Here is a 16,203-nt window from a genome sequence, read left to right as displayed (position 1 = left end):
TTTCGTTTCTGTTTTTTAGTATACGTTCGGAATATGAAAACTTCTCTGATTAATTTTTTGTTTAGGTTAACTTTTAAGGCCACAAATTTGTAACACCCAGAAAGAAACGTCGAAGGCCCTATAACGTATATACGACTATATAAATGATCAGCGTGAGGAGCTGAGTCGATTTAGACATGTCCGTCTATCTGTCTGTATATACAGGAACTAGTCCCTGAGTGTTTGAGATATCATCCTGAAAAGGATGTATTTCTCGCCAAGAAGCTACTTAGTAGTTGGAATCGCGGGATATTGGATCACTATATAGCATATAGCTGCCACACAAACTGAACTATCGGAATCAAGTCCTTGTATGGAAACATTTTAATTTGACGAGATATCTGCAAGAAATTTGATATAGACTTTTATCTGAGGCACCACTATATTAAACGAAGAAATTGTTCAGATTGGGTATTCCGTGTAGCTGCCATACAAACTGATCAATCAAACCCATTATTTGACAAGTTATCATCACGAGTTTTCGCATAGATTATTGTCTCAGACATCGCTATAATATCCGAATAAATAATTCAGATCGGACTACTATAGCATATAACTGCCATTTAAACTAAAAAATATAATATGTTTTTATACCCTTTTGTGCTATAAAAAATGCACCTGTTAAGGGTATCGTTAACGTTTAACGTTTTTATTATTTTACTTCTAATGAATTAAGTAAATTTTGTTTACCGATTCACTAAGTGCTTAGCCTTATTTTGTGAAGCACTTCCTCTTTTGTGTAAATTTATGTATAATAAATATTGGTTTTATACTTTAAATAACGCATTTGTTAATTGTCAACAGGAATTGTTGTCACATGTGCACACACGCATATTAATATGTATGTTTTTATATGTAAGTAACTGTCAATTCAGCTGTGGAATCAGCGTGGCGTCAATAATTAACACTCGTAATTAGAAGCATAAGTACACAGGTATATATATAAATGCATAGGTGTTTGTGTGAATATTTGCCTACACAAGCAATTGGCTAGTGTTCCTACTTGATAAGACCAGCATATTTTACTACACACACATCTATGCATATACAATATATGCACTTATAATCTGTTAGATAAGCTTTGATCAGCTGGTCAATAGGAAAACGCTATAAAGTCAAGGGGGTCAAACACATAAGCGTAAGCAATCCAGGGTGTATATATGTATGCATGAGTGTACATATACATGTGTTTGTATATATTTGTGATTATTGCATTATCAATAACTTATTGTTTTGAATTGGCTTTAAACGCTCGCTAAATGCGAACTGTTGACTTTTCTGTAATCTTGATCCTGAGCGCACACACACACATATGTAAATTATAAACGCTATGTTAATACCTATATAACATTGGGAAACTGGGTAGTTTTGTTTTATGAATTTACTTACCCGATTTTGTATGCTTTTGCCACGCTGATTCCAAATCTGTAGTCAGTTTTTCTCTAGCAGCACTAGTTTTTGAAATATGAACATATTAGATTTTTAGCCGAAAATACTACAATTTTAGAATTAAAAAATATATTGCTCTTACTTAACATGAAAATAACTTTCTTTTATGAGACGAAACATCAGTCATGTTTTGAATGCTCAAACAGTAATGAGCCATCATATTTGCATTCCAACGACCCTGGTATCGCTCTTCGATAGTGCGAATATCCTGATGAAATCGGTGTAAATGGCTGAAGGGGAAGTATATTTGTGAAATATGATACAAAATTTTGGAAAAATAAAATATCTGAAATTAAAAACAAATCACTTCAGTTTAAAGAAGAAACATCCTTTTCAAGTAATCACAAATTAATTATAACTTACTAGTTTCACTTAATAAGGCTAAGAGCACAATAGATAATAGAACAAAATTTTTTTTAAAAACTAACATCAAAAAATAGCAGAGCTTAATTAATAAATAAACTAAATCATAAGTATTAATAGAAGATTCGTAAATGTATTTTATAGAACTTTTAGTAGCATTTTTTGTTTTTGGTAGGCAGCCCCATATTTTTTTTTGGAAAAATCCAAATGATTATCTCTTAATATTCGCAAAATATTTAGAGAATAGAGAATCAAAAACATATGCAACTTACATACAGAAAATCTTTATTTTTCGAATTTTTTTAAAATAATTTTCAATTGTTTATTAAATTTTTAGTTTAAAAAAATTAATAATATTACAGATTTTTTGCAATAAAAATTTTGAAACATAATAAATATATAATATTAAAAGATTTTAAAATAAAATAAAATTTCAAAATTATGAAAAAACAAATAAAATTGTTTTTTTTTTTAAATTTGCATAAAAAAATTGTTGCTTCTTAAATTTTCAGTTTCTTTTTAAAAAATTTTTTGAAAAATTTGATATGTATGACAGATTTTTGAAATAAAATCTTTTCAAAATTAAAAACAATTTAAACATTTTTTAAAAATAAAAAAAATTTAATTTTCTGTATTGTAGAAACTAAAAAGAAATTAATTTTCTTTACTTTAAAATTAATATAAATTAAATTTTATCTACGTTAAAAAATAAAAAAAGAATTACATTTTCTTTACTTTCAAAAAATTCTACAAAAATATTTGCTTTCAAATATTTTTCATGTACTATGTTCGTTGCTTGTACGATTCTTTACGAACCAAATTATTTGCGTATCATAAACAATTACTATCAGCTAAATAGTCCAGAGTGTTGCCGGAACATTTAGCTGATCCAAATCGTAAGTATTGGTAAAACTGACGTACATCGTTAAAAGGCTAGTAATAAGTCTATTAGATAGTTTATTTGAGTGTATTAGACGCCGTCAAAACAAAATACTTACTACTTAAAGACGCGACTCAATGCTCAGTGAATTCTATTCCTACTTTTCAATACTTTCAACAAAATTGAGCATATAAATATATATATATTTTAATAAATATTTACGTCTATATGGATTACAGTTATTCATATTATTTTTTATATAACATACAGAAATATGTGTAAGCGCTTAATTGAAGTGGCTTATCAATAAAATAGTAAAAAAAACCAATAGAAGTAAATAATGAAATATGTATATATATATATACATACAAGTATATACACAAGTTACTTTTTGTCTGATTGTCCACAGACATCAAAAATATAGCGGTATGCGTGACAAGTGTTTACCAAAAAGATATAATAATATAGATACATGGTACATACATATTATACAGCCAAACATTGATGAAGATGTAGCCACATCACGTTGGTGTGTCACTCCATCAGCATCCAGACAATTTAAAACAACAACAACACTAAAAGCTAGCACTTGATAAGCTAAAGTGCCACTAAGTTTACTTAAAATCTGCTCATAAATATTTCGGACACTTTTATGAAATAAGTGTTGAAATTAGTCATAATTTATGAGAATAATTCTTAAGCATATAAACTTAGAAAGGCAGCAACAATAACAACAACGTCTTAAATTAGCTAAAAAGCTATTGATAACTTGTCGGCGTAAGGCAAATGACAGACGAAAGAGTGCTGTTGTTGTACGCATTTTTTAGTTCCGTTTTTGTTACTGTTGCTCTTGCTCTTGCTGCCGATTTGTGGATGTTGCGCTGGTCTAACGACTCTATTTTTATACCTTGATGGCTGACAGCAGCGCTGTCGAATTTCAGTTAATACCGTTAGGCAAATGAAAATGACACGAAAACTCGCGAAGTTAGCAGCAAAAGGAGCTAAAAAGCAACTGCATACCTACACTCGGCAGAAAAAGTCTGGGTACTCGCTTATGTCTTCTTTTCTTTTTTATTAAAAAATATCTTTTTTATACTAATTTTTAGAATAAAATCACATTTAGACTATTGTATAATCACATAGAATTTAAAGCAGTGAAAATCTGATACCATAGATTTATCGATAAATTTACACAAAATTGTCATTTCGCAACGCAGAAAAAGTCTGCGCACAAGTAGTAAAATGGGAATTCTTCACCGAAAAAACAAGAGAAAAAGTGTCGGAAAGTTAAGGTTTTACTTTTTTCGTAAAAGTAGCAATTTTAAACGATTTTTGTTTTATTCAGTTTGTTGTTAAATTTAGAACATCGAATCTCGCTTAAAAAAAAAAAACAAGGGATCCTCTGAAAGGGAATTATTGGTTAAATTTTTGGAAGAAGGAAAAACATACGGTCAAATCAGTCGAATTGTTGGAAGAACACATTCCCCCATAAAAAAATAATAAAAAATTACAAACATACCGGCTTTTTTGTATCTCGGCCCGTGCAGAGCGACCAAAAATACTAGCATAGCGTGAAACACGTAACCATGTGACAAAAAATATGAAGCAAAACCCCGACTTACTGCAACCAAAATCGCTAAAAATTTTAACTCTACACTCTACAATGTTTCCAAGCAGCTGCAAATACCACTAGAATCACTAGATTTGAACGCACCAACGCACTATTAGCTTAAATGATATGCTCAAGGATGTGCTGAACGAACAATGGGCTCACAGCCCTTCCACAGAAACCTCTGAACTTGTGTATTTCATGACAAAACCTCTAACGGAAGTTTTAAAATGTTGGGTATATCCGACTTCCTATTAAATTTTAAGAAGAATTCGGTGGAAGAATATCTTTGCTCGACTTATGTACCCTGTACACAGACTTTTTCTATTGGATATTTTATTCGTCGACATGTTTTGCTTTGTTTATATGTTATGGTCGGAAATTTAATCACTTTTATTTTTATAAAATTACATATTTGATGTCCTTTATACTATGTTCGCACCGACACAAAATTCGTGTTTTCATAGACAAAAGTTTTCATCCATACAAAATCTGTCAAACGAAAACACAGTTTTCGCTGAAAACCTCTTGAAAACTTACATTCCACTCATCATAATCGGTGCCAGCTCTAGTTTAATCGATATTATTAGAAGACATATTTTGCCAGCCCTAAATGTCAGTTGACAATTTGTTTACATTCCATAATTGGCCCAAACGTACCCTACAAGAAAATGCTGATGGGTTCACCAATACACTCACATTTGATATGTCAGTACTGTTAATTTACATTTGCATTTTTAAATTCAGAACTATCCACTGATTGGAGAAAGACGTACGCAGAGCTATTGAGAGGAGGAGATGGCATCAAGTGAAAATTTATTTTTATATTTTCATATTTTATTATTTGATTATATTTTTTGTTGCATTCCCTTTTGTATTTAGGTATATTATTATAAAAATTTTGATTAAAAGTTTGAAATTTATTAAAGAAATAAAAATTATATTATCTACAACGCAAAATAATTTATCACTTCTAATAGCGTTTCAGTCATAACTGACAATTTTCAGCTATGACGGATTTATGGTCAGCAATGACTTAGAAGAAGACATGAGAGTGAGCAGTATAGATATATAGTAAATCAATGCCGAATACCCATGTGTTAAAGAGAGATGCAAACTCACACACATACGTTTGTTTACATCAGTTTTTGCACAAGGCTATTAAGAAAATGATAGAAACTTTGTTCTGCGCGCTGCCACAATCCACAAATTGTGTTTTCAAGAGGATTTCAATTCGGTGCGAACATAGTATTAATGAACATAATATAAATTGGTTTCTATAAAAAGTATATGAAATAATTTTTTTCAACGATTTATTTTTGTTGGTACCTTGTTCGCAGACTTTTGGCCTGGTGTATATGACTATATATTCAGAAGTATTGTTGGAAATTACAGAGAAACTTTTAGTTCTTCAACAGATGTTTGTATACTGCTGACCTACTTTTCGAGTGGACTTAAAGTTACTGGGCTGAAAGACTCACCCCCTGTTCCAAAAATGTGATTTGAATTGAAAACTTAAAATCGTTCAAATCTGTAAATAAACATGCTTTTTTTTGTTGTGTTTCTGTCTCGTGTCTCTAAAATACACATTTAAACATAATTTAGTGCGTCTTTAGCAATTTTTCATACAAATACTTACAAATGCCCCATTTCTATAAATTTCCGCAACACAGTCATCAACGGATAGATTTCGACAAATATTCTAGATTTTGAGGTTTCAATGATTTCGAAATTGACGCCATCGTTTAGCCACAAATTGTATTTAATCGAGTTCAACTTCATCGAAAATTTGGTTTTCGATACGGTTTCAATGATTCCAACGTAATTCCTTTCGATCGCAGCGGCAAATTTTTCGATTGAAACGGATTCAATGATTAGACCCAATAATGAGAGCCCAAGCTGAATACATTTTTTATCATTCTTCCATTTTACGTTAAAAGGGATATCATGTAACAAAAGTGTGGCTAAAGAACAAGCAGGAGGAGAAACTAAGGTTTTACCGTTTGAAATGTGGTGGCGATAAGTTGTACCAGAGTAAAAATAGTTTTCGATTAGATCTTATATATGTATATACAATTCGAAATATCATGGTATTTTCTACGTCCATCAACGAATTGATTTTATTAAATACTACAGGGAAAACAATCTCATCTTATCACATCACATCTACAAATGGAACCACTTTTGCGAAGAAATGCAGCATTGACTTGAGAAGGTAATCGTCTCGATATCATTCTGTCTATCTAATACTCGTATACTCAGTATGTACATATCTACATTGTGTTGAAGAGGGGCTGTTGTCATGCTATTCCTACAGCAGTCGAGTCTACTTAACCGGAACGGACACTTATATATAATATATAACGATCCCAACTCGGCTGCATTTCTCAAAATTATATGCGGAATGCTTACTGCCGTTATAGAACAACAATTCAAACGGTCGAATAGCTAGTAATGGTGATGTTAGAGAAAAAGATTCTGCGAAAAAAAGTTATTTCAACCAAATTGAAAAGAAGCTGTATTATTTTGTACTCCATCAAAATAACTTTGGTTATAAAATAAGTAAAGAAGAAAAATCGCCATAATGCAATGTAAATTAATATAAATTTTTACGACATTTATTGTCTCATTTTAATTTTATGTTACCTTGATCCAGTTCCCCGATATAAATCGATTTACTACCAACGACCATTAACTGCTGCCTAACCGCAGTTTCGATCTATATTGAGTTACGAGCAATAATATAAAAAGAATATGACAAAGAAAACTATATTCGTGTACCGGATTCATTGTTTAAGGTTACGAACTATTTTCAATTTTAAGATGGTTTTTGGATTTAGATCATTTCTTAAGCTATTAAGAATGTCTTTCAAGTTTATTTGAATCCAGAAAAAAGCGTCTTATAAAATTGAGTTCTACGGGCGCCGCTTAAATTTTGAATCTTGTTTGGTTAGAAGTATGCTGAGCGGCACCTTGAGTATGAACAGAATTTCGGCTTGGTTGGGTGCGTGCAGAGGACATCATTTAATCCTTGGCACAGAAACCTAATTTGTGGCCTTAAAAGTTAACGTACAAAAAATAAATCAGAGAAGTTTAAAGTTTCCGAACGTAAACTAAAAAACCAAAACTAATTTTTGATCTTTTAATTTTTTGTTTATTTAGCAATTTTATAACTTTCCATTTGTATATTTACAACAATTTTTCCAACAAATGGCATAATGTAAGTCATACAACCACTGTCTTGAACCTTTTCAACACAGCTATTGAATATTTTGACCACTGGGTATTTCGAGTGATAAATGTCGTGCGCTAAGTAAGCGTGTCTTATGAGAGTGGCAATTCTTCCATGACACGCAATTTGTTGTTGACCTTCTCTTCAATAACATCGCGTCTGAAGATCGCCTTATAGACGATAGCAAACACCGTTGAGCCTCCAAATGGACCAACCCAGTATATCCATTGATCCTGGTAGTCTGAGTTCCACACAGCAGGCGCGAAAGATCTAACTGGATTCATGCTGGCACCGGTAAATTGGCCCTAATGCGTGGGGAAATAATAATAATATATTAGTTTTGGTATAAACAAATAAAATATTTAAAGTCTATTACCGCTGTGATGCCAAGGCAAACGATGACCAAACCGAAACGAATTGGCAGTGAATCTTGGAATTTGGCATTACGTGGGTCCCAGACACTGCAGCAGGTGAAAATCAGCACACCAGTAATAACAAACTCAATAGCCAAACCCTGCCAGACGTTAATGTCGTCATGCACAGCGGTCACACAGAGATTGTGTGGTCTTTCCAATGAGACGGTATTGTTGGGTATGAGCGCCTTCAGCAGACCGTAACCGATGAAACCGCCCAACATTTGTCCGACAAAATAGATACCAGCCATCGGCAATGAAATTGAATTGTAAATATAGGCAGCCAAGGTTACGACCGGATTCAGATGTGCACCGGAGACACAGCCGAAGCATTGGATTATGATCAGGACGACCAAACCGAAGTTAAATGTCATTTGAAAGTGACTATTTTCGAAGGCGTCATTTTGCACACAACCCATACAGCCGAGAAAGATCAGCAGTCCGGTGCCGATTAGCTCACCTAGGAAGCTGATGATTTTATCCAACGTACTGTTCTGCATTTTCAATTTGTCAAGGCAGCTGATAGGCGAAAATAAAAATCGGGTTAATAAATTGTCGTGGGTTAAATACATTTTTTTGATATTATTTTTACAGAAATTTAAACTTATTGAGACTTGATCGCTTTATGATTAACCTTTCTAAATGTTTTCCAAGAACTCAAACACTGAAGATCCCTCGGTTTTGGTTGAATTCTGTGAAATCAGTACGTGTCTTCGAAAAACCCATAATTATAAGTTGAGATTACCCATGGGGTTTTAACCAATAAGATTGATCTTTCCGGTATTTATCCGTATATTATTGCGAGGTCCTGCAAAGCCGATATGATCACACATATTTTGAACGGTCGGTTTAGGTTTCCACAGAGGAAAAGTCTAAAATAATGTCGAAAACAAACAAAAGCTAGCAACCATTACGAAGAGGCTTACAGCTAGATCATTCAAAACGGATGTGATCATCAGTGATCAAACAAATTGGTCTTACAACATTGATGTATTTATCTTTGATTACTGATTCTTCCTGATTAATCATTCTCTGAATAAATACTTGCATGCCGTTTTCTTAACGAAAAGGCGCTTATAGACTCCCAAATCGACATGAATCCCTTTGATCGACTTACTTTCCGAACCAATTTGACTTAAAGACAATTGTTGGATTTTTATCAATAAATATTTCTTCGATTTGGAACTCGCTTAGTCTTAGGGACTACTTTCCAAACAAATTTTTATAATCTTGGCAGAAAAAGCGAAAAAATTCTTCGCGAATAAACATTTTCAAAGAAGAAATCCGTTAGACTATTTTTTATAATGAAAATATTTCTCAGCTTTTCACTCAATTCAAATTGGAACTTTTTCTTTTAACACAAAAAGTTTCGACCAAAGCACGAACGAAACTAAACAAAGCTATTGCCATTCATTCACTTGCGCAATATTGAAACGAAGAAGCGCAAGGAAAGACTATTGATATGACCACTTTGTTTTATTTACCGTCCCTTTCCACCCTTTAAGGTTCACTCTCTACCATGTATAAAGTACGAAAGTATCGATAAGACCAAAAGTAGTTCCAGCTAGACACTGATCTGAACTACTTGTAGTTAAACTCTTTTTGCAGGGATTTCTATGAACACATCTCAGATATTTGAAATTTCATCGACGAATAATTGTATAAATCACCAGAATAATATCAGATAAATTGACAACTTTTTTTATTCACACATCACAAAACCCTTTCCGAGTCCATTGGAAACTTGAAAGCGCACAACACACCTTCTGGAAGACTGATTTGAATCTGGTATCGGCACAGTTGTCGGATCAGGCGCGGACTCAACGGTCATATTAATTTATTCCAGTATAACCGTAAAAGCGTACGTCCTTATCGAACGAAATCAAACCTCATACTGCCCATACTGTACATTTATGTATTAGAATTTACTAATTTTATTTAACTATACTTAACAAGAGCAACAAGGTTTTTTGAAGTACTTTAGATGTCAATCAAATCGTCTTGTTCTTTTTTTAATTTCAATAGTTAAATACTCGTAGATATAATTTCCTACAATATTGTATTTTTTTTTTTACTTAAGTACTCGTAGATATAATCTCCTACTATATTGTTGATAAAATTGTCAAAGTGAAGTGCCAGCCCTTATAAGGGTTGGGTTATTTTTAAAATAAAAATTTAATTACGTTTTGAAATAAAAAGTATTAAAAGTAAAAACAATGAAGGTTACAAAGTGAAGATAAACAATGTAGCAAATACATAGGGTGTCTACGAAGTTCTTACGCTGCTTTTGGGAATTCCGAGAGTTGGCATGTGGTTTGTCCATACTTCAAACATTTAGATTAGCGAACTACGTGAGAGATAACTATGAATATTCGATATACAGTGACTCACATATGTTTCGTTATTTATATAGAATCACGATCACGCTTAAGTTATTTATATAGAAAATTTAAATTTTTTAAAGTTGTTGTGTCTATGAGAAAAAACTGTGGTAGAAAAAATCATAAATACAATAGCTTTCAGATGGGGGGAAAAATCAAAGTAGTTCATTGTAATCAATTTTGTAACTTAGCAAATATTTCTTTAGAAAGTGATATTTATATTTTGTATAGCCTCCTGTCATTGATGCCAAATGTCTGCTTTTATTCGTCTCGGCATACTATCAACTAGTGTTTTACAGGTCTCTAGTACAATAGAACTTCATGTATTTTATACCTTGTCCCGTTATTCATTAAGAGTGACAGTTTCACCCACAATCGATCTTTTTATTGCTCCCCAACTACTGTGGTGCCCAAATGAGCGTTGTAAATCCATTATTTTGAAGCCAGTTTTTAGCTTTCCTCATCGTGTGCTTCGAATCATTAATCTGCTGGAAAACGATGTCCAAGTCTTCCAAAAAGCGAACTAATGTTTACTCACAATGTCAATGTAAGAGTCTGACGTCATTCTAACCTCAGTTCTGACTAGTCCTCCAATACCGTTAGTAGTCATACAGCCCCAAACCATAATTGAGCTGCTTCCAAATTTCAGTGCAGGCTTAACGTGCTGCGATCGTAACTTCATGTTCTTATTTTTCCAAGTTCGCTCGCGACCATCTGATCCTAAGCAGTTTATCTTGGTTTCGTCAGACCATATAACCTTTTTTCAGCCATTATAGTTCGAATCCTTGTAACATTTTTCGAAATGAGAGACGCAACTTTTGATGCCTTTCTGACAGCAATGGGTTTTTAGTTTAGCACGCCCTCTGAGACCAACTCTTCTGAAAACCCTTTGGACTGTTTCCGCAGAAACTTTCACCTGGCTCGTCGCTGATAGATTGTGGCTTACTTGCACTGCATTTTTATATTTACCACTCCAAATCCGACTCAAAAGCTCCCTCTTAGCTTATTTGCAGTTTGTTGAAAGAAAAATTTGAAAGTTTTTACTTTATTTTGCTTAAAATATATATATATATACTATAAATGAAGCTTTTAATTTGCTGCCTTTCCACTAACAGCTTTGTTGCTTTTTCCCATTTCTGGCAAATGAATTTGTAATTATTGTTAAAAATTTTAAATTAAATTTAGTTACTGACCAGCTCTAGCTAAATTTTCGCAAGAAAACAAATTATTAGCTTCACGAATGTACAAATTCTGAGATAATAATCTTAAGTTAGGTATATGAGAGATAGGGGTAGTATTGATCCGATATTATCTATTTTTAGCAATACAACATACTATTAACAGAATAGTATGCTCCCTGAGTTTCATTAAAGTACCTCATATACCGTCACCAACACACCATATAGATATGGAGTAAAATCAACCGGATGTTTTCACCCGATTCTATTTATTTTAAGCACAAAGATACACTGTTATTAGGAAAATACGCTCTCACTCGTATACTATCATCAGCTCTCTGACGAATTTAGTTATTGATTTATCACACTTTTAATAGTTTTTACCAAAACCGGCATATTGGGAGTTGGCGGGGTTATCATCCGATTTCACCTATTTTTACACTGTATGTGTACATCATTAAGTTTATAAGCCACGCCCGCTTTCTCAAGATTTTCAAACCACTGTTAATTAGATTTATGCTCCTTAATTAGAATTGTTGTGTTAAATTCGAGTTCTGTATCTTAATTTACGGCTTAGTTATAGCTCTTTATACGTTTTCGATTAATGCCGTTTTGTGGGCGTTGCAGTGGTACGATTACGCCCATCTACGAGCTGGTTCTTACTTTTTTGCCAAAGAAAACGTGTACAAAGTTTCAAGATTACTCAATTTTTACTCAAGTTACAGCTTGCACAGAGAGACGGACGGACGGGTGGATGGACAGATGGGCAGACAGACATCCGGATTTCAACTCATCTTGTCATCCTGATCATTTAAATATAATATGTATATATAACCGTTTATTTAACTCGATTAGTTTTAGGTGATACAAACAACCGTTAGGTGAACAAAACTAAATATGGAGGTTTCTTTCCACGCGACAAATAATGCTCATATCACACCTGGCCTTTTTTAAAATAAAGTGATCATGGAACATGGTGAATCAATAACAGATTTTGGCGATCTGAAGGATCTAATATTTCATACAAAGTTAATATGCAATATTAATGATAACTAGTGCTCCAGATTATGGAACCAACTTACCGGTTGAATGGAGTGGAAGACATATTATATTCTAACTTGACAGGCATATTTCTGTGTATGCATTTTAACTTGGACTTCATCAGCTCTACTTCGTCGTATTTGAATAGCCTTGACTGAAATCTTTCGACATGAAGCATTATTATTTCTTAGCTATTGATACACCAGTTTTCTCATGTTTAGGGTTATGGATCAGTATTATCGTCGTATTTAAATTCCGCAGTATAGAATCACACCGCGGTAAAACTCAAATAAATTATACTGAAGTACCATATTTTTAGGGTGCGCTGAACCAACAATTTGAAAAATGTCATCGGTTTATATGTTTACGGCCATAGATCTGGTTAACACTTAGACTTGTTTGGCCATGATGCAAACTATAAGCTTGCAAGAAAACGCCGTCTTTCTGTAATATCCTCAAACTGGGAACGAGTTGGAGCTCGATGTTCCTTTTGCCGCTAATACAACTAGACTACGCGTGAGCTCAGTGAGCACTGGTCAACAACGAGCATTTTTTAAAAGTTTAGATTCTCGAAATTTTTCTCGACTGCCTAGCTTTTGTTAGACTGCGGCATGTAGGTAGGTTTTCGGTAAACCGTCTCAACAAATCGCACTTCGTCGATACATGAGGTTTTTTTATGCATATCTTGGAGGTTTTATAATACAAAGAACCGGTGTTTCTACATTCCAAGTGAGTTCTCCGTTGTGGAGATCAGTCCGAAAACCTAGCCTAGCAAAACGAATTGTTTATTTTGATGGCTTATGAGTATAGGTTTCCGTTTTAAAAGAACCTCATATAAAATCGAATTTATATTTAATATATATTGATCACATTTTCATACATACACATACATATATCAAAAAAGTTTTGATAGAAATTTTTACGAATATTTTCGCAAGTCAATGTATTATATGAGCGTGGTCATGGATTTTGCCTTCTCACCAAATAATAGGTTTTTTGATAATACTCATTAACTATTTCGGCACAAAGTTGACTGGAATAAATAGTGTATACATATATGTTATTTAGAAGCTGAATAGGGTCTATTAAGTTTGCCATAAAGTTTGTAACACCCAGAAGGTAGTCCGTCTGTCTGTCCGTCCATCTGCCTGTAAATACGCGAATAAGTCAATCAGTTTTTGAGATGTCAATCTGAAATTTTCCACACATATTTTTTTCTTCAAGAAATTACCCATTTGTCGGAACCGCCAATATCGAAGTACTATAGGATATAGCTGACATGCCGCTAACTGATCGGTCAAAATCAAGTCTTTGTATAGAAAACTTTTTAATTTGACGAGATATCTTCACAAAATTTGGCACATATTATTATTCGAAGCAGCACTATAATATCTGATCAAATTGTTCAAATCGGTCCACTATAGCATATAGCAATATTATTTGACAGGATATCTTCACGAAATTTGGCATGAGTTATTGTACACGGCAACACTACAATCTACGAACATATTGTTCCGATCAAACCACATATATCATATATCCGCCAGACAAACTGATCAATCAAAATCAAGATAACACTTTTTTATACACTTTTATGCTATAAGAAATGCACCTGTGAAGGATATTATAGTTTCGTCAACTTTGACGTTTTATTTACAGTTACTTATATAAATAGTTCGACGCACCCATACACACTTTCACTTCCACCTCTGTATATGCACTGACGCCAGCTCATCCTCAATCTTAAGGATGGATCTGAGTTGTTTTTACCGGATAATATTTTAACGCTATTTACACACACATACTCGTACACACGTATACACCTGCAGTAATTAACTTTTTTCGCTTTCAGCTTTTATGCCTTTGGATTTACATACACGTCTGGCCTACTTAACAACGATTAGAAGACTACTTAATCTGCACACGAGACGTCTCACCTCCAGTCACCAGCATATATACTCGTATATACTCGTAGCCTACCGTTTTAATCAAATTATTTCAGTATTTATAGTTGTATGCGTTTACATATGTATGTATGTATATATGTTCGAACGGAAAATTCACTTCAGAATATTTGAACAAAAAAATTGCAAAAAATTCAGACTTTCATCAGCCCGCCACAAATGATTTGTTTTCCCGGCACACAAGCGCACAATCTCTTTTACCTATGAGTGGTTGTATAATGAAAGTAAATGTATGTACATATGTGTGTGTGAGATTTATCAATTGGGCGATACGCAAACGTTCATAAATTTCGATTTCGGTAACACATCCAGAGCAGAGAATGCTAATGAATCTCTGTCCAAAGAAATTTAATTGAATTTTTATTTAATTAATTTTAATCTTAGCTGATCTCAATTCAGTTACTTTAATAGCGTATTTTACTTACTGAGATAATTTAAATATCTCAGCAAAATATGTTCATATGTTTAGATTTATTGAATATTCCCTTATCTATGCGTATTTCGATGTATGACAATCACACATACATACATACATAAATACACATACGCTGATGCTTACTTCTTCTTGCCCCGCACAAACAATGTTCCCACCTCTCAATTTTGCTTTCAACGGTTAGAACGAAGTTATTACGCAAATATTATTATATTAGGAAAATAACGTTTTAATGCTTCCAAACGCATTCCCCCCTACAAACCAGTCGCTATCATTAATAATTAGCCTCAGATGAAACGCCTTTGTGCATAGTGGCAAGTCAACGAAATAACGGCGAGTTCGCGCGGAGACGAGGCGAAGCACAAAAATTAAGTTCTTACAAAACGTTGAAAAAAAAAACTTAAATGCCAGTCAGATGCTAAGGTGTTAAGTTCGAGTTATTGAACAATTAATTACGAACATTTTTTACACAAGTTTTGTATGAATATACCATAATATTTAGACAATGTAAAATAACTGATTCCTATAAAAAAAAAGTATGGTGTTAAAACCGAAAATCTATTATTAAGGCCCTTCTCAGTAAATGAATTAAAATTATATATTAAGAGTTTTATGGCACATTTTTTCTACACTTTGTTGGTAAATACATTTGTTGAAATGATTAAAAATTACTGAGAGAAAACTTAGAAGTACCGAACTTAGAAGTACCGAAATAAAATGACCATTTTATAAACTTGAAAACAACCTCAAAAATTCTTACCAATTAAAAATTAGCACGACGAGAATGGTGTATGGTTAGCAACTAATTAAACGAATTTTAAAATTTTAGTTTGAAGTTAAGCATTAAGTTAGCACTCGTCTAATACTTAACTGGCTACTTATAATTTGACATGTAAACAAGTAATAAGTATAAGCCATGGTAATAAAAATAAATGCGTTAAAAGACATTTCCTTCAAATACGTGATTACCACTTCCACTCATAAAATTTCACTAAATATTAAGGTAATCCAACCTAATCTAACCACGAAATAAATCCACTATTCCCCACATTTTATTCGCTATGACATTGACGAATATACATACATATCTCTTTTTGTGCTTTTTATATTTGATGATGTGGATTAGGTGTATGACGACTTTAGTTTACCATAGTAATGAATTCTATTTTCTCTTTTCCACGTGAATATGGTGAAGATCACACGAAAATATTCACGATTTGT

The 16,203-nt window shown here is 33.0% G+C and overlaps 1 protein-coding gene across 8 annotated transcripts; it reads right to left on the bottom strand.

Annotated features, from left to right (window-relative positions):
• Nucleotides 1–7,432: 7,432 nt before the first annotated feature.
• LOC106620218 (aquaporin AQPAn.G) lies at nt 7,433–14,651 on the bottom strand. 8 transcript variants are annotated; one of them, XM_070109280.1, is made up of 3 exons: nt 14,523–14,651; nt 7,949–8,504; nt 7,433–7,877 (listed from the first exon to the last, which is right to left on the bottom strand). In XM_070109280.1, the coding sequence occupies exons 2-3, from the start codon at nt 8,483–8,485 to the stop codon at nt 7,665–7,667; spliced, it is 750 nt and encodes a 249-aa protein (XP_069965381.1). In that variant the 5' UTR covers nt 8,486–8,504; nt 14,523–14,651; the 3' UTR covers nt 7,433–7,664. The 8 variants fall into 8 exon arrangements, with proteins under 8 accessions (XP_069965381.1, XP_069965379.1, XP_069965376.1 ...); XM_070109278.1 differs by having other exon boundaries at nt 14,463–14,590; XM_070109275.1 differs by lacking the exon at nt 14,523–14,651 and adding an exon at nt 14,271–14,516.
• Between the last annotated feature and the right edge of the window lie 1,552 nt (nt 14,652–16,203).

This window comes from Bactrocera oleae, chromosome 4, assembly GCF_042242935.1.
Source record: "Bactrocera oleae isolate idBacOlea1 chromosome 4, idBacOlea1, whole genome shotgun sequence".
Classification (NCBI taxonomy): Eukaryota; Metazoa; Arthropoda; class Insecta; order Diptera; family Tephritidae; genus Bactrocera; species Bactrocera oleae.
The sequence above is the reverse complement of the archived record's forward strand: the minus strand, read 5'-3'. Positions and strand labels throughout refer to the sequence as shown.

Excerpts from the sequence above, each read along its gene's own strand:
- LOC106620218 (XM_070109273.1), bottom strand. The coding sequence starts at position 12,763 with ATGCTTCATGTCGAAAGATTTCAGTCAAGGCTATTCAAATACGACGAA. Across the intron at positions 8,505-12,626 it reads TCTTCCACTCCATTCAACCG|CTGCCTTGACAAATTGAAAA; the intron begins GTAAGTTGGTTC and ends TTCGCCTATCAG. Across the intron at positions 7,878-7,948 it reads TTTGCCTTGGCATCACAGCG|GGCCAATTTACCGGTGCCAG; the intron begins GTAATAGACTTT and ends CCCACGCATTAG.